Genomic DNA, 21,903 nt, shown 5'->3' with positions numbered 1-21,903 from the left:
GGCCTGCTGATGGGCTGCCAGAGGAAGAGGAACAGATCCTTCAGAGAACATAATTCATTTGCTGGAGCGATCGTGATGGATGAGTTGTATCTGATAGATCTGGTTTTACGCATACACTCCCTCAGCACACTGCAATGCAGACAGCAGTTCTGTGAGGAGAGATCAGCATCTGGGCAGTTAAACTGGAGGCTGCGGTCTAATTCTAGAAGGAAATGGGATGTTTGGTAAACCTGCATATTCTCTGTGTCATTTTTCCCCAGCAGGTCTCTGCTGCTTATTCTAAGGCTGATACCTGAGCTCTGCTCACACGCACGCATACATCCCTGGTCAATTTTTTCTATTTACGTTGTCTTACCTTAATAAATGAGCCTGATGTGGCTTCCTAATTAAAAAAAACCTCCATAGCCATTTTTGCACACGAGAGGGGAAGCTGAACTAATCTGTACCGCTGTGCGAGGGATAGGCTGGTTGGAGACAGTGTGTAGCTTTCAGTGGCATGTTTTCGAAGTGCCGTTTATCAGTCTAATGTCATTCCCACTTTGTTCCAGGCAAGAACCACATGTCGTTTTTTGAAGTGATGCATTTATTTCTCCTTCCAGGTTTTTCAGATGGCTCTCAAGTTCCAGAAAGGCCGCCGAAGCCGCTGCCACGAAGAATAAATTCTGAGCGGAAAGCAGGGAGCTGCCAAGCAGGCGGAGCCAGCAGTGGGACTAGTGCATCTCTGCAACTCTCCAGTGAGATCGAGAATCTAATGAGCCAAGGCTACTCATATCAGGACATTCAGAAAGCACTGGTCATTGCACATAACAATATTGAAATGGCCAAGAATATTCTCCGGGAGTTTGTTTCCATTTCCTCCCCTGCGCACGTGGCCACATAGCACATTACCTCCACACCTTCAACTTCTGTGGACCAACTGCCTGGGCAGCTGTAGCCCAGCTACGCACCAAAGGGGAAGGGGGTTCCTTTAGAGACTTCGTGCTGAGGTCAGTCCTGCCTCTTAAGAGAATCAGTTATCAGGTTTTTGTGGTTCCAGATTTCAAAGCAGTGGAATGAAATGGAGCAGAATGGTGTTTTATACAGTGTATGTCTTGGAGTCCTTTACCCCTACCTCTTGTTTGAGAGAACAGATTTATTTCCGGGGTGTTGGTAGAGAAAGGTATCGCAACAAGGGATCCCTGAGCTGATGCCCTGGAGGCTGGGGGGAGTGTTTTGTGCTGTGAATTCTAAGTGAATGCTCTGAGAAACAAAGTCTCGAGGTCGGTGTGGTGTGTCCTGTGGTTCATGGTACTAGGTTTGGATCTGTTTGCTGCTGTGTGTCTGGCTCAGGATTTTTAGAGCAGCTGTGGGAGGTCACTTTCTGCTGGGAATAAATAGGAGACATTGGAAGAATCTTCTGATTGCTTCCTGTTTGCCATGGCGTTTCCCTCTTGCCTGTAATAATAGCATTTATTGCTTATGATTAAAGTCCTCCCTTTTTGCCTGGAGATAGCGTGACTAGCTTCTGTCAGGCATTTTGATCTTGACAGTGCTGGGAGTTGGATTTCTCTCACATGTGTCCTCTTGCCGGCAGCACTGGCAGCACCAGATTCCAGGCAGATAGATATGCTGGAAGTTTTGCGTGTTTTTGAGGGGTGGGAGAGGGTGGGAAGGATTTGAGAGAGAGCAAAGAACTGGCTGCTGCTTCTCCTTTTTTAGCCTTGAGCATTTTGTGCTTCAATGCTCAAACTTGATTGTGGCCCTGCTGGGCTTGAGCAGCCGTCACTGGACACTCCCATGCACTCTTTCTCTAGGAACGTTGCACCTGGTAAATATGATGTTTTATTTAACTTAATTGCATGGTGGCTGTTGCAGACTAGTGGCCTTCGCGCACTTGCCATCATCTCCTTCAGAGAGCTTTTGCAGGAGCCAGCTGTCTTCGTGCCAGGCTGTTTTGTGGAATTGGTAGATGCAGCTGATGTATTTGTTGGTATCTTACCTGCTTTGCAGTAAAAGAAATGCAGCAGTTCTCTGCACGGCTATCAAAACGACATGAGGGCTCTTCTTTCCATTTCCATTACTCTGAGGTATTGCCAGAGCTTGTGTTAAAACAAATCTGGGAAACTTCCGCATTTGCAAAATAATCACACGGCTTTAAAGTCAGTACTCGGCTGTTACTTTGAAAAAAAACTGACTTGCATATTCAGCTACTTAACTGTGTTCATATATGCTTGATGTGCGAGAAGCGTGTGGTTCCTTCTGAGAGGATTTAAATCAAGTAGGGAGACACAGATCGCAGCCTCGCAGATGAACAAGTGCTCTGTGTACACTGAGAGGCTATTAGCCTTCTGAAGCATGTCTAGCATTAGTTGCATCTCTCCGAGGGCAGCAGTAGTCACTAGGCAAAGGGTTACAACTTCAAACGTCGTTGGAGTGATTACAGCAGTTGGATGCAGTTTAGCCTTTCAAAGAATCTAGTAGCTGGGCCCAGATCTCAGAGAAACAGATTGCAATTGGCAGAGAGGACTTAACAAGTATTAGCAAAGGGAACGAAGCATTAAATGTTTGTTTTATATAGAGTATACGTTTCTCTCTAGATCTACAGCTTTATAAATTGGTGCAGTGGGTTCCAGGCAGTCGAAAAGTACAAACTGTCTCTCTTTACTGCCCTCCTTTGGGGCCAAGTTTGAAACTTGCAAATGCAGCATACTGCTGAGATTTATGTCAGTGGGCATGGTGCTCTGCAGTGGTGCAGAGAGAGGTCGGGCTCAGCCAAGAGCAGGGTCTGACCTTGGTGACGGTGCTGAGTTGCAGAGAGGGTTATGTCAGTGCATATTGCACTCGGGGGAAAAGAGCTGTTCTCTTTTCCTCTGCCCACATGAGCAACAGTCAGCGGTATCATGAACCAGTCCCGCTCTTTCTGTGTGAAGTACTCTGCCAGTTATGCGTGGCAGCCTTGGTCAGCGTGTCTGTGGGAGCTTCCAGAGAAGCAAGCTCAGCACTGGTGCTGCTGAGGCAGGAACGTGGGGCAGCTCTGGTTGGGCTCTCAGTAGACCTTTGTGTTACACTTGTGAGCCTGAGCAACCAGTCCTAGCGTATGGGAGTTACTTCCTGGCTTTGTTCTGGAGAACCAGGTAAAAACCCTTTTGTGAGGGAGCACTACGGTTTTATGTCCCTCTTTTTCATATTCTCTCCAGTGCTGCCACTAGCTCCATGTTGGGTTTGGAGCCACTTCGTTTCTGGCTTGCTGTGTGAACTCGGTGCAAGAGCGTTCGAGTGTGGCCTGTGACTCTTGCCACTGCCAAGGCTGCGTAAGAGCCAAGTCCAGCCAGCTAGAAAGCCTTAACTCTTGTCTTGCACAGTGTGTGTGATCAGAGTAGTGATGCCCTGTCCCATACAAGCCCTTTATTACAGGCTCGTCGTAACGTTAAATTAAATCATGCCTAGCAGAGCTATTACAGGCCTGTCTTTGGGGTGTACGTGCCAAGAGACGTTCCTATGGGTGTTGTTGCAGGTATTAGAGAGAGCAATCTTTGTGGCATGTATCACTGATTTTTCTGCATGTGTCCTTTCTGTGCACTGTTTGTGTCTTAAACTGGTATAAGAAACTTAAGTTTTGGCTTTTCTTCCTTAGACATGTAAGTGTTTGCTAGTACCACTGAAGTGCAGCAGAGTCCTGACCATGTCTTATGGCTGCGCTCTGTGAAGTCAATCCAGGCACTGTACAGTGTATTTTTGGTTGTTGTTCTTTCAGAAGGGTAAGCCTAAGGTTGATTTCTCTTTTTTCCCTTCACCTCCTTGATCTTTATTCTTCAGAAGTTAACTTTATGACGCTACTTTAAAAAGAAAGGAAAAAAACCCCCTGAATGTCTAGTGCCTTTCTTAAGGGAATGCTGCATCGCTAGGCTGGATCTAAGTATCTATCCCTCCGTGAAACTGAAGAGCCCGAACTAGACAAGCTGTAAAGATGCCTTCGAGCGTGAGACTGCTTTGAAAAGGGTGAAAAGAAGGAGCAAGAAAGATGGGCAATTGTCACTTCAGCTATGACACTGGGTTTTGTAGCATTTCAGCTGTGGAGGGCTCCTACGTTACCTAACAGTGACTTGTCTGGGCTGGTGCTGTACGAAGCTTGGCGTGAAGACAGCAGAATTGTATGACAGGATCAGTTTTGCTTGTAACAAAATATGAGTTCTGCTCATAAAAAATGCTGGTTTTCCCCCGCCTGTCAACCCCGGACACGAAGCGAGCAGAAAACATTTTGTACAGTAAGAGCTGGGCACAAAATGTGTGGGACCAGTACGTGTCTCTGCACGGCGAGCAGCAGGTAGCTGTGGAAAGCAGGCAAGTAGTGTCTGTTCGGAACAGGGTTTCCATCGGACCTAGCATGTTCAATGCCACCGTAGCTGAACGGGAATCTGAAATGCGACGTATCCTGCCAGGGCTGTGGTGAAACTTGTCTGCTGCACTGCCCTTGTGCGTCCGTCTCTGCAAGTGCTGCAGCTCGAGGCATGGAGCGGAGTGTCTGTGCTGGGAACCAGCAGGCTCCCTTTCACTGTGAGCAGCTTTGCTGCTGCCCTTCCCTGGGGGGAGCCAGGTACAGCATGTTGCTTCCTGCACTAGACCGATTACATTACTGTAGCTAATCCTGAGGCAGGGTCATTATTGTAAATGGGTTTTTTTTTTTCAGTTGAGCAAGAAAAAATGCAACTCCCGGGGCACTTTCTTAAAGGTGCCACTTTAAAAATTAGTGGGGAATAAGGACGCTTATTTTTAAAGTTCCTAATAGAAATCTTTTTTGAAATTCCCAGTGGGGGAGGAACAGTTGTTCTTTCTCTCAAATGACAAATACCAATTTGTATAATATCAGTGTTAAAAATGTTGAGATTTTCACAAAATATTTTAAAAAAGTATAATAGTGTCATTAATATAAAAATATAATAGCAGTATTTAATCCTTTCAGATCTGTAAAGAATAAGGAAAAACAGAAGGTAAATATTCTTACAGAGAGTAGCTGAGCTTTAAGGTTCACTTGGTTTAAAGTCCTCGTTTTGTTTGCAAATGCATCGTTAATGTTTAGAGGTTATACTAATGTTATTTATTAATTGTTTCCATTCTTGTATGCTGCCCACTAAGAGCTTCTTTGTTTGGGATTTCATTCACCTGTGTCAGTAAAAAGAAAACAAAACAAAGTTTTATTTTTAAATAAAATTTCCTTTGTTGTAGCATATCGTCTGTGTTGTGTTGGTTCTGTGAGTCCTGGAAAAAAAAAAAAATACTATCCCGTTCAAGCCCGGGTCAGTCATCTTGTTGAGGGTGCCCAGGCCCGGATGCTCAGTTAGTGGCCCGGCTCTCCTGCAGACAGGGACTGGCTTTGCAGCTCTTTGCACGGTTACCACAGTTCTCGGTTACGGTCGGCTCCCTCTCATGGCCACTGCCAAACAGAGAGCAGGCGCGAGCTCTACGCGGGTCATACCGATAAGGCCGCTGCTAGCGCCCACGTAGTCCGAGAGACTCGATTGCCAGAGGCTGTAATCCATCAGGCCCTGTTAGAGTCCGACAGTTACATTAACAGGTTTGTTACCACCCAGGGACTAAGGGAGCCCACGGGGTCAAAGGAGGACACGAGGGGTCAACTGAGCGCAGGTGAACCCCGCGCAGATGTCACCATGGGGTCAAAGGAGGACACGAGGGGCAACCGAGTACTCGAGGGGCAACTGAGGTCATGTGAACCCCTCAAACACGTCTCTGTGGGGTCAATTGGGGTCAACTGAGGACACGGGGGTCAACTGAGGTCACCTGAGGTCATTTGAGCCCTTCAAATACATCACTGTGGGGTCAAATGAGGTTAATTGGGGTCAACTGAGGACACAGGGGTCAACTGAGGACACTGAGGTCACCTGAGGTCATTTGAGCCCTTCAAATACATCACTGTGGGGTCAAATGAGGTCAATTGGGGTCAACTGAGGACATGGGGTCAAACGAGGACACAGGGGTCATCTGAGGTCATGTGAACCCCTCAAACACATCTCTGTGGGGTCAAATGAGGTCAATTGGGGTCAACTGAGGACATGGAGGTCACCTGAGGTCATTTGAGCCCTTCAAATACATCACTGTGGGGTCAAATGAGGTCAATTGGGGTCAACTGAGGACACGGGGGTCAACTGAGGTCATTTGAGCCTCTTGAATACTTCTCTACAGGGTCAAATGAGGTTAATTGGGGTCAACTAAGGACATGGGGTCAACTGAGGACACTGAGGTCACCTGAGGTCATTTGAGCCCTTCAAATACATCACTGTGGGGTCAAATGGGGTCAATTGGGGTCAACTGAGGACACGGGGGTCAACTGAGGACACTGAGGTCAACTGAGGTCATTTGAGCCTCTTGAATACTTCTCTACAGGGTCAAATGAGGTTAATTGGGGTCAACTGAGGACACAGGGGTCAACTGAGGACACTGAGGTCACCTGAGGTCATTTGAGCCCTTCAAATACATCACTGTGGGGTCAAATGAGGTCAATTGGGGTCAACTGAGGACACGGGGGTCAACTGAGGTCATTTGAGCCTCTTGAATACTTCTCTACAGGGTCAAATGAGGTTAATTGGGGTCAACTAAGGACATGGGGGTCAACTGAGGACACGGAGGTCACCTGAGGTCATTTGAGCCCTTCAAATACATCACTGTGGGGTCAAATGGGGTCAATTGGGGTCAACTGAGGACACGGGGGTCAACTGAGGACACGGGGGTCAACTGAGGACACTGAGGTCAACTGAGGTCATTTGAGCCCTTCAAATACATCACTGTGGGGTCAAATGGGGTCAATTGGGGTCAACTGAGGACACGGGGTCAACTGAGGACACTGAGGTCAACTGAGGTCATTTGAGCCTCTTGAATACTTCTCTACAGGGTCAAATGAGGTTAATTGGGGTCAACTGAGGACACAGGGGTCAACTGAGGACACTGAGGTCACCTGAGGTCATTTGAGCCCTTCAAATACATCACTGTGGGGTCAAATGAGGTCAATTGGGGTCAACTGAGGACACGGGGGTCAACTGAGGACACGGGGGTCAACTGAGGTCATTTGAGCCTCTTGAATACTTCTCTACAGGGTCAAATGAGGTTAATTGGGGTCAACTAAGGACATGGGGTCAACTGAGGACACTGAGGTCACCTGAGGTCATTTGAGCCCTTCAAATACATCACTGTGGGGTCAAATGAGGTTAATTGGGGTCAACTGAGGACACGGGGTCAAACGAGGACACAGGGGTCATCTGAGGTCATGTGAACCCCTGAATACTTCTCTATGGGGTCAAATGAGGTTAATTGGGGTCAACTGAGGACACAGGGGTCAACTGAGGACACTGAGGTCATCTGAGGTCATGTGAACCCCTGAATACTTCTCTACAGGGTCAAATGAGGTTAATTGGGGTCAACTGAGGACACAGGGGTCAAACGAGGACACTGAGGTCATCTGAGGTCATTTGAGCCCTTCAAATACATCATTGTGGGGTCAAATGAGGTTAATTGGGGTCAACTGAGGACACGGGGTCAAACGAGGACACAGGGGTCATCTGAGGTCATTTGAGCCCTTCAAATACATCATTGTGGGGTCAAATGAGGTTAATTGGGGTCAACTGAGGACACGGGGTCACCTGAGGACACGGGTCAAGTGAGGTCAAGTGAACCCCTCAGGTACATCACTGAGCTGTCAAATGAGGCTACTGGAGGGTCAAATGAGAACAGAGGTGGTTAAAAACAAGGACACGGCCGTCAGATGAGGTTGGTTGAACCCCTCAAAGACATCACTGTGAGGTCAAATGAGGTTACTGGGGTCAAATGAGAACACGAGGGTCAAAGGCGGATAAGAAGGGTTAAATAATGCGAACTGGGGTCAAATGAGGGGGCAGCCGGAGTCCGATGGTATCGAGCACTATCAGTCTAGTTAAATGGAGTCAAAGGGATCGGGGGAGTCACACGGGGTCCTGCGGTGTTGTCCGGCTTTGAACGACATCTTACTCGCTGCCCTGCGGTTATTATTCCGTAGCGGAGTGCAGGCCGACCCATTCTAACAAGCCTCTAACTGCCCGCGTCGTCTCTCAGCGTTTAGCTACCCCAGCTGTGAGCACAGCCGCGATACAGACTCACGTAACAGTGCAACACCACGCTTGAGAACCGGATTTATTTATCAGGTAGTAGGAGCTGTTACAGCCGGTAAGACGTTGCTCTGTTAGCACGTGATAGATTCTAATACTGCAATTATCGATGAGTAACTAGTAGTATCTACAGAAGCTACTAATAGAGGTATTTGTTAAGGTTATTGGAGTCCACTAACGGAGTTGGTTTTAGCGTTATTAGTGTTTACAGTAGCTGTCATTAACGGCTCATTCTTATTTTTTTATTATATTAGAGTATTACAGCTATCAGATAACAACCACTGTAGACACTGAGAGTTATTAATAGTAATTCAATTTTTGGAATTCATTCTATTAAAGCAATGGTCTATTAGTAATTATTAGCATCTACAGCAGGGAGCAGCAAAGTTTTCATATAGATTCTAATAACAGAACTATGTATTAGTACTTACTTATAGTAGGGAGTAATACAAATAGCTATTTCAACCTGTACACTAGCTATCAGAATCGGTAACTCCTCATAGTTATCATGAGTAGTAGTTACAGTAGCTGGTCCTAAAATTATCTATCAGAATTTCTCAGAATGTAGTTGTAGATTTATTAGTATCTACAGTAGCTGGAAATAAGATTTTCTTGTATAATCTATCGGTATCTAATAACACTCTTATTCATCAAGTAGTTACTAGAATCTACATTAGCTAGAAATATGATAGTCTAGGAGAATCTATAACAGAATCTATTTGTAGAATTATCAATAGTCATTATTAATGCAATTATCTATTAGAATCATTAGAATTCAGAAATGGAACTTCTCATTGGTATACGTAGTAGCTAGCCATACACTTTTGTCTCATAGTATATGAGAATCTATCAACAACGTTAGCTATTTATGTCTGCGTTAGTATTATTGCAATTATCTATTAAAACCTATCACTACTGGCATCCAATAAATTAACTCCCTCGTTGTATTTAGTATCTACAGTAGCTATTAATACAATTACCAATTAAAATGTATTAGAGTACATCAATAAGAATTATCTATTAGGATCTAGAGTAGCTAGTATATGAATAAGAAGTGTTGTATTCTATTAGAATTCTTTAAGGGAAAAATCTATCGGTATCTATAGTAACAATCACTACGATTAGCTACAACGATATTATCTATTAGAATATAGTGACAGACCTATCTCTGAGTAGTCATTAGTATCTGTATTAGCTATTAATACAACTAATAGATCCTACTGTTGGGATCTATGGAGTTCTATCAACAGTGTTATCTTTTAGTATCTACCATCGCTAGTAATACAATTATCTATGACCATCTAATCCTACTATTATCTATTAGAATACCTTAGTAGCTCTATTAGTATCGGTGGTTATTAGTGTCTGCGTTAGCTGTTAATGCCATTGCTTACGAGAATCGATAGAATTACAGGTTACCAGCTACAGGGGCGTAAACACGTCACCTGTGAGAACTTCAACAGGATTATCGACTAACGACTATCTGTGCCTCGTTAGCCACTGCCTACTGCTACCTCTTCGTAGTCGGCGTCAGACCCGTCCGCCGCCCGTTAACGGCGTCACCTATTACCAGCGAACACAACGCGTGCCCCGGCCCCGGCGCAAAGGCAGGTTAAGCCAACCCCGTCCCGCTGCCTTCCGCCGGGATGCGAAGGGCGGCCTCCGGCAAAAGCCGCGCCACGGCAGCGCGTGCCGCTGCAGATGCTTTGCTGAGAGCAGCCGGGCTGAGACCCCGGGGCAGCGGCCGCCAGCCCACCGCGACCTTCCGCTGTGGCGCCCCGCTGCCGGGGGCCTGGGGGAAGAGGGGTTCAAGCCCACGCTGCCGATCGAAGCCCGTGTCCTAGGTCAAAGTCCCGCCGCCGCGGAAGCAAACGTAGAGGTGGGAGCGCGCGGGGTGCCCTGGTAACCTGCTCCTGGGGAAGGGAGCCTTGAAGCTGAGCGGGGATGGGAGAGAGACGCTGCCCCCACCGTCCCGGCGGGGCCTGCTACTGGGAACAAACTCAGAATGCGCCTTTGAACTTTGTACTTTATTTTCACATATATAAAAAAAACCTTGCAAGTATCAGACAAAACTTCTGGAAATTTACACACAATCCAACAAAAATATATATAAACCAAAGCTTTTGCTTCGACAACACTTGTAGCTCACGAGTATAGCTCACCGCTCGTCGGGGCGCCGGCCGCCGGGCTGCCGCACGGCTCCCCGCTGCCGGCAGAGGATGCTGGGGGTGCGCAAGGGGACGCGTCTCCTGTCACCCCTCGCCCAAGGCCTGGGGGCAGGTGAGCCCGTGGACAGCGTAGCACTGAGGGGACGTGACCGAGAGGAAGGGGGGGGCTGCGGGCGGCTGCTCTCTGGAGGAGGAGGCAGGAGGGAGAGCCACGTTTCGGGCAGAAGGCTGGGACAGGCCACGGCAGCAGCAGTTAAAGGGGGGCTGCCTGCCCGGCTCCCCTCCCCGCCACCCAGCTGCCGCGGCGTCGGCTTGGCTGTGGGGCCAGGGGTGCCACCGAAGCACGGAAATAAACCAGCTTTACCTGGGGCTGGTAAGTGTTCGGCACAACAGAAAACAAACCCTGAGACATCGCTGGCTGGCCCTGGCCTAATATTCTTTAGTTTCAAATTTGGGGGGCGCTCTGGGACCCGCTACTGCCAGCAGCTGTGCAGCCCCCTAAAAGCAATCCAATTCCCCGGGGCGCGGGGAGAGGGAAGCCCTCCGCCTCGAGTCGGCAAGGCTACGCCACGAACCAGAGAACCTAAGCCCTCGGTTTGGCGTGCGCCTGAGAAACGGGCGCCCCTGCCCTTGCTCTGCCAGGCGCTCGCCTGCCATAGGATCACAGCTACCCGTCACGGAGCTGCCGACCCGCGCGGCACCGCCCCGACACGCTGCGCTAAACCAAAGAGGCAAGAACAGTTCAAAGGAAAAGCAAAGCACTAACACCTCCCCAGCAAGTGGCAAATGCCGCTCTAACGCACCACCTCCGTTCTTCGCTCATCTAACCTGCACGCCACTACATCTAAGGTGCCTGGGACAACCCAGAAGTAAAAGTAAAATTTCACCAGCTTTTCTGAGCAAGTTTGGGGTAAAAACGCATCAAAACCTTCCCACACAAGTACAGGACAGATTTCCTACAAAAGCCCAAATCCTTCCACCGGGTAGCTTAACGGCATATTTCTTTTTAATATTGCTATTGGCTTCTCTGTAGTAGTAAGCAAGTCCAGCTTCGCTGCTGCTAAGTCGACAACCTGCAAGCCCACGGTTGAGGTAACAGACGGGTGAGTCGGGGGGTGCCCCCTGCGCACTGGGTCTCAGCACTGCGACGCACTAATCGTCTCTGGTCGTGCTCCCCAGGTACTGGAGCAGGGGTGGGACGAGGCGATCCAAGAGCAGGAAAGGTTTGAAGGAAGAAAGCACTTAGTAGATTCCCTCTCTAGTTTCTCACATCGATGTATTTCTCGCTCTTCAGTCCACCAAAACAGACAGAGGGGAAAAGAAAACATTTAGGGGTGAACACAGAACCAGATCCCGCACTGCAGGTGTCCGCATGACAGACAGCAACGTTACGAGGGAGAGCCACCAGCTCGGGCCACCCGTGGCGGCCGAGCACGCGCCCCAAGGCAAGGGGCGGCGAGCGCGAGCTGCGCAGGCAGCAGGACGAGCGTGGGGTCATCTCTTGGTCTAAGGCAAATAAAACCGCAGAGCACTCCGGTGCCGCCTCCTGCGGCTCCGCAGGACGCACAAGCGTGACAAGCCCTGCCTCAGCACGGTGCTGGTCCGGCACCAAGACTGTGAAGAGTTGCTCAAGCCCCCGGCGGCTCTCGGCCCCGGGTGAGAGCTAAGCACCCAGCTCAGGAGACTCCTCTCATCCTGCGCTGAGAGATTTGGCTCGGAGATGCCAGAGCAGGGCCCGTTCCTGCAGCCCCCGCTCTGACTCCTGGCAAGAGATGTTCAGGCAGGTCCCTCTCCCGGCCCCCCCCAGGAAGCCCAGCTCCTGCTCCAAGGAGCACGAAGGCGGCAGCGTCAAGCAGGCCGGGCGGCGGGCAGGGTGCTCCCAGGAGGTGCCAGGGGCTGGCACAGAGCAGAGCTGCCCACGCGCAGGGGAGGAGCGCTCCCGCGTCCCTGGAGCGGAGAGCTGTGGCTTTGTCACCTCCCCTCCCTCCCACGGCCCCTCTTGAGTGCTGCTGATGGATGATGGAGGCCCATGCAGGGTGGGAAGTGCCGGGAAAGGAGCTTGCGGAGAGGAGAAAAGCATTACCTCAACGCGCCCCCGTACGCTCCTCACCGCCGCTCCCAGCCCTGGGAGCAGCCCTGGCCCTGGGGAAGGGCAGCGCACGACGCTCTGTCCTACCTGGTCAGCGGCAGGTCTCTTCTCGCCGTTGGCGCCCTGCAGGAGCCCCGCCTCTTCGGAAAGTTTATCTGACTTAACTTCAACTACAATCTTGTCTTTACGTGCCTCTGGCTTTGTGCTAGGGGAGGGAGGTGACAATTTTGAGACACATTTGCGATACCAAAGAGGGCACGTGGCCGGTCGAGCGAGGCCAAGCCCTGGGGCTCCATCTCAGGGGATGCTCTGGAGCGGGGCCGGGGCAGAGGAAGCCCAGGGGTGAAAGAGGCTCCAGCTCAGGGAAAGCTTTGGGCTGCCCAGCCCCTCTCTGGGGAAGAGTCCCTTGGCTGCTCTACCACTCTGCTATCCTCCTCATCGCCTCCCTGCGTGGACAGGGCGAGCAGTGCGGACCCCAGGCTGTGGGAAGCTGGAAGCGCTGCAGAGACCCCAGCACGGTGACCCCCAAGGCTGCAGTCCCTCCGCGTTGGGCGGGGAGCAGCTGGTGCAATGAGATGGGAAGCGTGAGCGATGGCAAGCACCTCCAGCCCCGAGGACTCCCTGGGAGGGCGGGCAGCAGTGCTTACATGTCCTGTTTCCCAGCGCGGCCACACGGGATCTTGCCTTTCTTGTGCAGGAAGTAGATGACAGACCCCAGCACAGCCACCACGAGGATGCAGACGATGATCGCCACGATGATCACCCCTTTGCTCTCTGGTGTCTTTTGATCTAAACACAACGGGAGAGGAGGAAGAAGTTAATGCCTCTCCCACCCTGATGCTCTCCAGCTTCTGCATTGCTGCACCCCTCTGGGGACAAGGACAGGGCCCCTTCCTCCAAGAAAGCACGATGGGGACTCCAGTTCCCGGTGCTTCTCCGGCTCCCTGCAGGATGCAGATGCCAGTACAAAAATGCTCCGTTAGGACAGTTTCTGTACGAACACACTTTGCGTTCTGCTCGCGGCTGCCGTGCCCCGGCGTGCCATAGGATAGCTTACAGGGTTTCCTGCAAGGCACCAGGCCATCCCTTTGCTTCCTCGCCCAGTGGCCCCGGGCCGCAGGAAGCTGCAGCTGATGGTCTCGCTGGGCTACACGATGAGGACCAGCATGTGGCTTTCCCACCGCTGCAGAAACAGGTGGGGAGAGAGACTCCGTTTCCCTCACGGCTCGGCAGGGAGAGAGGAGCCGTGCGAGAGCCAGCAGCCAAGCCTGCGTGCCCAGGCCAGAGGGGAGCACGAGTCCCGTGGGCGGCGTGCTCCCGCCAGAGCCTGGGCTGACGTCCGCGTGCACCCGGCGCCGTGCAGAGACTAACCTTTCCTGACGGACTCCACTGGTAGAGCAGGAAGGGAAGGAAAGAGACAGAGGTCAGCCACGCCACGGCAGCACGGCACACGCGAGCACCTGCGTGAGGGGGACTAATCCTTCCCTGGGTTCCCGGGGCGGAGGGCAGCGCCTGAGACTCACCGAGCAGCTGGATGTGCTTCTCGCTGACACCCAGCGCATTGGAGACCCTGCACATGGCTCCTGCCCGCAGCAGGTCGTGGTTCACACGCACTGTCAGGTTGCTGGCGATGTGCTGATTTTCAACGTACTCGTGAGCCTGCGAGGGGGGGAGGCAGCCAAGGATTCAGCGCCCGAGGCAACGCGCAGCCCCTCTGAGAGACCAGGGCCTGGACCCAGCACCCTCCCTAGCTCTCACCGTCCCGTTGACATTCCAATGGACAGAGGGCCTGGGGAAGGCGATGGCCTTGCAGGTCAGGTTCACCACCTCGTCTTGCCGCACATACATCGGGGAGCTGATAGCAACAATCCGCGGCTTCCCTGTGGGGAGGGCACATCAAGCACCCACGGCTCTCGGGGGGGAACGGGGCTTACGCTGGGCGGATGAGGCTCGCTCCGGCAGGGTGACGTGCCCACGCGCACGTCGGTTCTTACCCTGAACAGCCACAGCCACCTGCTTGCTCTGCTCCAGCCCCGGCACGCTTGGGGCGATCACCTTGCAGCTGAAGTTGCTGGAGGTTTCGAAGGTGAGGTTGCTCAGAAGGAGCTGGTTCCCTTCTGCAACTTTCCTGCCCTGTTGGGAAGGGAATGCCCCCCCGGCAGTGAGTCCTGAGCACCCGACCCCTCTGCACCCAGCACCCCAGGCTCTGCAGCTGCCCCAAAGGGGCTCAGCCCGCCCTCCTACACACGGCGAGCGAGCCTGCGAGCACGGGACCTCTCTGCAGTACTGGCCAGAAGGTCAAGAGGTAGCGCTGGACAACGCAGGTCCGTGCAAGGGGGAATCCCACCCCTGGCCTCTCTCAGGAGAGATGCGGCAAGCTCCCGGCTCTGCCTAGTTTGCCGCAAAGCCCAGGCCTGCCGACCCCGAGCGTGACAGTACTCGAATGCTGGCTCACCTTCTCATCCCTCCACTGGTAGTCCAGGGCCACAGGGCTGTGGGCGTCACAGCTCAGCCTCACGCTGTCCCCTTCCCGAAGGGGTGAGGATGGCTCCATCTTCACATGGACCCCTTCAATGTCTAGGAGAGGGATGAAGGCCAGGGCAGGGTGAGCAGGAGGGAGCGGGCACCCACCACAAGGTGCACGGGGTCCCGTCCCCCTGCCTTACAGTTCACAACGAGCTCCACGTCCTTCTCCAGCTGTCTCATATCATCCAAGTCCAGGGTCTGGCACCTGTACAAGCCACTGCTGCTCTTATTCACATCGTGCAGGTTCAGCACCCCACTATTGGTGTCCGCCAGCGACGTCAGGTCCTGCCAGCTGTCCTCCAGCTGCAGGAGGCGGGGAGAAAGCAGAGCGCTTAGCCCCGCACAGGCACCCTCCACCCCAGCCGCTGCATCCCACTCCCCAAGGCCCTCTGGGCAGGGGACAAGGAGCAGCCAGGACACGAGATGCCCGCCAAGGGAGAAGTGCCCAGGTCCCCTCTGGCCTCACCTCTCTCTTGTAGAAGCTGAAGACAGGTGCCGGGTTCCCGTCGGCCTCGCAGACCAGCTTCACGTTGTCCCCTTCCTTCACCAGCGCCGAGGACGGCATGACCTGCAGCTTCACGTGCTGCGCGGGGTCTGGGGGAGGAGGGAGCGGGGAGGGTCGATGTGGGGCCCTGCCGCGCAGCACCGGCCAGCAGGCACGGCTCCCAGCCCCTGACTCACAGAAGATGGTGACGTTGACTCGCTGCGACTCCACGTCACGCCTCTGTCCCCGCAGCCAGTAGTGCACGGTGCAGTGGTAGAGGGAGTTGCGGTCCTCCCGGGTGACGTGGGTGAAGAGGGTGCTGCTCACCGTGTACAGCCCGCTCGACTCGCGGGTCAGCGTGTACGGGATCTTCACCACTGCAAGGGACACAGCCGCTGTTCCCAGCCCACGGGGAGGCCGCGGAAGGCAAGGAGGGCTCCCTCGGGAGCACAGGGCTCCTTGTGGTGGCCACGGGCTGCCAGTCGCCAGCCAAGGAGACCCTGGCTAGCGCAAGTGCTCTCCTGAGCAGGCAGGTGCAGTTCCCCATCCCCATCCAACTCACTCTTTTCCTCCGGCTGCAGCTGCTCCCCATTCTTGTGCCACGTGATGTTGGGGGGCGGGAAGCTGTTCCTGCTCACGCACTGAGCAATCTGCAGCGGCAGAGAGAGTCTTGAGCGCAGGGTGCCCCCCCGGGGAGAGGGGAGCCTGGCACGGCTGGGAGCCTCCCGCTCCCCCACGCGGGGCCTCTCCTCACCTGCGGGATGTCGCTGCTCTGCACGGAGATGCCTCCCGGGTTGGCCGTGATCTCAGGGGCCTCGGGGACCTCTGGAAAGAGAAGCCACCCGACACGTGTTTGTAGGGATGGGACAAGATCCCCCGCCGGCCCCGCAGAGCAGATGCACGGCTGTGCTGCTCTCCTGCCCCATCACTCACTGTAGACGTGGAGCTCGGTGCGGTTCTCACCCACGCCGTGGCTACCCGCCCCAACCTGGCACACGAAGGTCCTGGCGTCCTGCACCGTCACCCTGCTGATGGAGAGGGCCTTGTCCTCCCCCACCGACAGCCGTCCCTTGTAGTCTGTGTTCTCCTGCACGACCTCGCTGCCCGTGATGTGGCACAGCCTCACCAAGTTGTTGCGGTCGATCTGCAAGGCAAGGGGCCGAAGCCGGGCTGACGGGGAGCCCAGGAGAAAGCCTTTGGCTAGCGGCCACCCCCGCCCACCGCCCACCACTCCTCTCCCGGGCCAGCACTCACGTAGAACCAGTTGATGTAGGTGTAGGAACCATTTCCGGGGACGTAGAAGTTGCACTCCATCCTGGCCGTGCCCCCGGTCTCCACTTCAACCACTGCCGGCATGGAGACCTCCAGCTGGCCGGCTGCAGCTGCGGGACAGAGCCGTCAGGGGCAGGAAGCACAGGGAAGCCCCCGTGTCTGAGTCAGCAAGGGAGCTCAGCCTGGGCATGTCCCCATCTCCATCCCCCAAAGGGGGTGGGGCAGAGCCGTGTCCTGCGCCAGCGTCCCCAAGCACCCAGCGTCCCCAAGCACCCAGCGTCCCCAAGCACCGTGTCCCAGCCCGGGGGGAGTGCCAGCCAGCAGCACAGTCCCGCTCCCGCTGCCACGCTGCCTTCTGCATCCACGGAGAGCCCGTGGGCTCAGGCCGCCAGCCCTGTTCCCAGAGAGGGGACGAGGCACGCTGTGCTCGCACCACCGCTCTCCCCAGAACGCCTGGAGACAACCGCCCGCCCTACTGCTGTCGCAGTTCCCACCAGACCTGCCCTCCCCATGGCATCCCAGCCTTGCTGAAACGGGCAGCAGGACCTCTGAGCCCTCCAATTCCCCCGCGCACCACCGAGACGGGGAGCATCTGCACCCTGCCCGGGGATGGGTATGGAAAGGGGCTGCGTCTCCGCAGCCCGCAAAGCGAGCGGATCGATTTGCCGGCTGCCTTAATCCGAGCCCAGGGCAGCGCTGATCCCCCTCGCATCCCGGAGCACGCATCTACGCCCCCGCTCTGAGACTGTCCCAGACCAGCACCCACCGCGCCTCGCTGGCCCCAAGGGCCAGGCAAGGAGGTGTCGGGAGGTTAGCAGCAGCAGGGGAAGGGGCTGGGCACTGGAGGCTGAAGCTGGCGCACAAGGGCTGCACCTTCCCGCGGCCCGGGAGCAGAGCCCTGACGTCAGCCCGCGCGGCCCCCGCAGCGGCCCCGGGAGCTGGGGCGTGAATGAGGCGTTGTGTTCCTCTGCAGCGGGACGGGGCACACAGGGCAGCAGCTCAGGGTGGGTGCCCCAGCCAGCTTCCTGCTGCTCCCTTTCTCCCTCCGAGGCAAAAGGGCCCTTCGGGGAGGCAGCATGCCCCCAGCCACCACGGCCATGGTGCAGCCGGGACTCCCGGGTCCCTCCCCAAGCTCTGACCCCGCCACCCAGGGAGGAACCCAGAACCCAGCGGTCGGACCATCCACCCCTGCAGCATACGCAAGATGAGCCCCTCACCGCTCCTCGGCTCCCTGCCCACAGAGCAAACCCAGCGCTGCCTGCCCATAGCACGGGTGGCTCCAGGGACCTGCACCCCCAGCGAGCAGAGTCTGCCCACCCCAGCACCCCACCTTCCCTCCCAGCCCAGCCGCCCGCTCGCCCGCAGCAGTAATGGAGCTCCTGGCCACGCTCCAGAGCGGCAGGGGAAGGTAATGGCTATTGATCCAGGACAGGGAACAGAGTAGCTTCCCAAGGGGCTGGGGGTAGAGCAGCCCCAGCCGGACACAGTAGAAACAAGGGCTGCATCACGGCAAGGCTGGGAGCGCCATCGCCGCTGACCCTGTGGATGCCAAAGCAAGGGGGGTCTGCACGCCCTGGGCTGGCACGCAGCCCTGCAGGAGGGGACCGTGGTCTGTTCCCAGCAACAGGGCCAGCCACGTGGCACCCACGGCCCAGCCCAGGTATGGGAGCTGGGGACAAGAGGCTGGAGGAAGCCAGCTGTGTCAACAGCTCCCTTGATAGCGCCGCTCGGTAACAGCCACGGAGCCTCACAAGTGAGGCAACTTCAAAGGGCAATGCCGTGCCCACAAAATACTCTTTGGAGTGGATATGTGGAGGCACAGCCCCAAAATGCAGCCAGGAGCGCGCAGCCACAGCAAAGACCCCGTCTCACAGGACTAGCAACCTCAGGACACCCCAACAGCCAGCTTTTGGCCCTCATCCACCCCATCAGCACAGTACAGTTGTCACTAAGCAAAGAGGAACAAGCAAATCGCCGCACAGGAAAGGAGGTGCTAGAAAAACAGGTGAAAGCCCCAGAGATAAGCAGGCACCGGGGTCAGGAAACTGGACCGAGCGTACATAGGAAAAGATAACTCTGCCTGAGAGACACCTGCCCGCCTGCACGACCACAACTTGGCAGCCCAACGCAGCTGGGCACCCGCAGACTTGGGCAAGCCTGGGGCCGGGGCACGCCCCCGCTGCCCCCTGCACTCTCCCCTGAGCCCTGACACTTCTGGGCTGCAGGCAGCCAGGCCAGGCTTTGCTCCCCCATCACTTCTAGACCTTCGGCATGGGCACCGGGCAGAGGGAGAGCTGCTGGCCCACCCCGCTGACCTGCTCGGCATGAGAGCCCTCGTGCGGGCCGCGAAGCAACAGAAACCATGAGCTCAGAGCTGGAGAATGGCTGGCATCCGGGGCTGGCATGAGGCACACATCCCTCCCTCCCACCCATCCACTGCCCTTGAGGAGGTGGACGTGGGCACGGCAGCCCCCACCCTGCCTGGAACAAGGGCTCACTGCTCCCCACCTCCTCCAGGGCAGACTGGATACCAGTCCTCCCCCAGGCTGGAAGGAGCACCCAGCAACAGCTGGTGCAGCTAGGTGGGGGACACAAGGCTTCCTCCCGCAGCTCCAGGACCCCACAGCCAAGCCCGGCGCGTGGGCACGCTGGAGAGGCACTGCGCACCGGCACCCCGGCATAGCAGGCTCTGGGGACACGGCGATCCTCCCTCGGGCCCAGCGTGGCTGCAGACGCTGGTTCGGTGCGGGAACCTGGGCAGGGCTGGAGACCCATCAGCACACTGAGCTCCCGCCTCCACCGTGCACCCCAACTACCTGGCACGGCTCCAGCGGGAGACCTAGAGATCTGGAGAGGACGTCTGCAGCAAGCAAGCAGGGAAGGGAGGAGAGCCCCCGTGCCTTTCCATCTGGCTGGCGGACAGCCGGCCAGCAGCCAGAGCTCCACAAGAACAAAGATTTGCTTTTAGAGCCGGGGAAGGGGGTGGGGAGTAGCACAGCCCCTCCGCCAGCCTCCTGTGGAGCCGAGGTGTGTGGGGAGCCAGCGAGGAGCACGGCTGTGTTGGCGGCGCAGAGGCCCCAGCGCAGAGCCCCTGGCACGGAGCAGCGAGAGGAGGGGCACCGCAGGGGTCTGGACCCGCACGTAGGATGCCTGAGGTTTCCGCGGGGAAACCAGCTGCGGCCAGATCCCTCCCGCTCCCAACACATGCACGCACGCTGCCCCTCTCTGCCTTGGCAGGGCTGCCTTTCCTGCACAGATTCCGGAGCCGGGGTGCCCTAGCTTCCACGGAGCGGGATCACCTGCATCCCTTCTTCCTCGTAGAGAGGAGAAACAGGCTGCAGCAAGCAGCACCAGCACCCAGCAGCCTCCGCCCCAGCCCTCGCTGCGCTGGGGATGGGGAGGGAGCCAAGGCTCTGCTGCAGGAGGGACCAGCGCCTTGCGCCCCCAACCACCGCTGCCATTAGGACCCAGCCTTGTGCACCAGGAGAGGAAAGGCTCACAGCCCCAGCCCTACAGCCAGGTGGCAACTCTCACAGCCGGAGACTGCAACGCAGAAGGGGCGAGGGCGGCACTGGCAGCTCCCGTGCGGGCGCAGCCCCCCGCCCTGGCAGCACAGTGAGTGCCCCAGCCCGCCTGGGAATGGCTTGGCTGTGGCCCATCACGCTTCTGGGAAGCATCAAGCCTTTTGTCGTGGCTGGGCTTGCAAACACACCGATGCCGCCAACCAATAAACGCCTCGCTCGGCACATGTGCTGTGAGGAAGGGGATCCCAGCACGGGCCGGGGGTGGAACCAGGCTGCGGTTGGCTCGGGTGTTCAGCTCTCCGGGGGTGCCAACGCCTCGGCCGGAGCAGGCTTCCCCAGCGCCCGGGGCCACCTCCGCAGCACGGCCGGGCAGGGACGAGGCGAGAAGGCGGCAGGGAGCAGCCAGCGCACCGGGACCGCTCCCTGGCCCCCGGCGAGGGGAGAGCGTGCTGCAGGGAGCAGGGCAGGGCAGGAAATGCAGCCGCCCCCGAGGGTGAAAATGGACTGGAAAGAGGATAAAAAAAGAAAGCGTGAAAAAAAGCCAAGGGAAACAAAGTGCTCAGGGAAAAACTCCTTAGAAGGAAAGGGGTGGATGCTTCCTAATAACTCGACCAATTCACCCTGCCGCACAATGAACGCACGTGGGGGCACCCCGGCACCCTGCCCCCCCACGCCCTTGCCTCTGCCCCCACGGAGCACAGCCCCAGGAGCCTGCCCTGCGCCGGCCACCTTCCCTGGCCACGGGCCAGCCCCCCTCGGGGACGCAGAGGGCACCCCTCACCCTGTCCTGCTTTAGGGGGGCTGGAAGGGGGCCCCGAGAGCGGAATGGGGCGCTCCCGGCTCCCCACACCCGCACCCACCTCCGCCGAGCCCGGGGACGTGCAGGCGAGGACATAGCCTCGAGGGGGCTGCTCCCACCCAGGCTCCCCCGGCACCACAATTTTGGCATTCCTGGCCCGGAGCCAGGCAGCGCCCGAAGGGCGTCAGCTCTGCTGGCTGCCCGGGCTGGCCCCGGAGCGCCTCTGCGGAGAAGACCCCGCCGGCTGCCGCCCCCCCTCGCCCCCTCGGAGCGCGCAGCCCGGCGTTGAGAAGGGGCCGGGGCGCGGGCAGAGGCCGGCAGACCCCAGCAGACCCCAGCACCGCACGCCCCTGCTGCCGGAGCGCCGTGCCGCTGCGGCCGGCGGCAGCACGGGGCGAAGGGGCATCCCTGCCCGGGGACGGCGGGGCCCCGCGCCCCGCCCCGCCCCGCCGGCGGCTGCACCCGCGGCTCCGCAGCGCGGCCCCGGCCCGGCCGCCCCCGAGCGCCCCGCTGACCCGCAGCGCCCGCAGGTGCGCCCGGCCCCGGCACGGACCGGAGCGGACCGGCCCCGGCGGGCACACGGCCCCGGCAGCGCCGCGCCCGGCGCCACTCACCGCAGCAGAGCAGGAGGCAGCAGCCCCAGCCCAGGGCGAGCCCGGCCGCCCGTCGCCCCCCAGCCATGCCCGCCGTCGCCGCCGGCCGCCCGCGACTGAGCGGGGCCGCGGGCTGACGTCAGGCGGAGGAGGCGGAGGAGGAGGAGGAGGAGGAGGAAGGCGCGGTGCTGCCCACCGCCCGCGGCCGCTTATCACCCCCCAGCGGCAGCCGGCCGGGCGCCGCCGCGCCCAGCACAGCCCGGCCCAGCCGGCAGCCCGGCGGGGGGTGCGGACCCCCGCCCCGCTCGGCCTCCGCGCC

The 21,903-nt window shown here is 56.8% G+C and overlaps 2 protein-coding genes across 8 annotated transcripts in view; one reads left to right on the top strand and one right to left on the bottom strand.

Annotated features, from left to right (window-relative positions):
- CBL (Cbl proto-oncogene) overlaps positions 1 to 5,206 on the top strand; it is a 44,691-nt gene extending 39,485 nt beyond the window's left edge. The window contains exon 16 of the mRNA XM_054803360.1: positions 600 to 5,206. Coding sequence (XP_054659335.1) covers positions 600 to 880 — 281 coding nt within the window. The 3' untranslated portion in view covers positions 881 to 5,206. The remainder of the gene's footprint in view (positions 1 to 599) is intronic.
- On the bottom strand, positions 4,832 to 21,790 carry MCAM (melanoma cell adhesion molecule). 7 transcript variants are annotated; one of them, XM_054803362.1, is made up of 17 exons: positions 21,606 to 21,763; positions 16,651 to 16,778; positions 16,330 to 16,540; positions 16,151 to 16,221; positions 15,959 to 16,046; positions 15,594 to 15,773; positions 15,379 to 15,506; positions 15,053 to 15,215; positions 14,842 to 14,963; positions 14,381 to 14,519; positions 14,145 to 14,266; positions 13,910 to 14,045; positions 13,758 to 13,775; positions 13,444 to 13,569; positions 13,034 to 13,175; positions 12,474 to 12,591; positions 10,142 to 11,585 (listed from the first exon to the last, which is right to left on the bottom strand). In XM_054803362.1, exons 1-17 carry the CDS (start codon positions 21,670 to 21,672, stop codon positions 11,556 to 11,558), a joined length of 1,989 nt encoding a protein of 662 aa, XP_054659337.1. In that variant the 5' UTR covers positions 21,673 to 21,763; the 3' UTR covers positions 10,142 to 11,555. The 7 variants fall into 7 exon arrangements, with proteins under 7 accessions (XP_054659343.1, XP_054659341.1, XP_054659337.1 ...); XM_054803366.1 differs by lacking the exons at positions 10,142 to 11,585; positions 12,474 to 12,591 and adding an exon at positions 5,004 to 5,139; XM_054803364.1 differs by lacking the exon at positions 12,474 to 12,591.
- Positions 21,791 to 21,903: the final 113 nt, after the last annotated feature.

Source organism: Grus americana, chromosome 24, assembly GCF_028858705.1.
Source record: "Grus americana isolate bGruAme1 chromosome 24, bGruAme1.mat, whole genome shotgun sequence".
Lineage (NCBI taxonomy): Eukaryota > Metazoa > Chordata > Aves > Gruiformes > Gruidae > Grus > Grus americana.
Note: the sequence above shows the minus strand (reverse complement) of the source record. Positions and strands in the feature narration are given on the sequence as shown.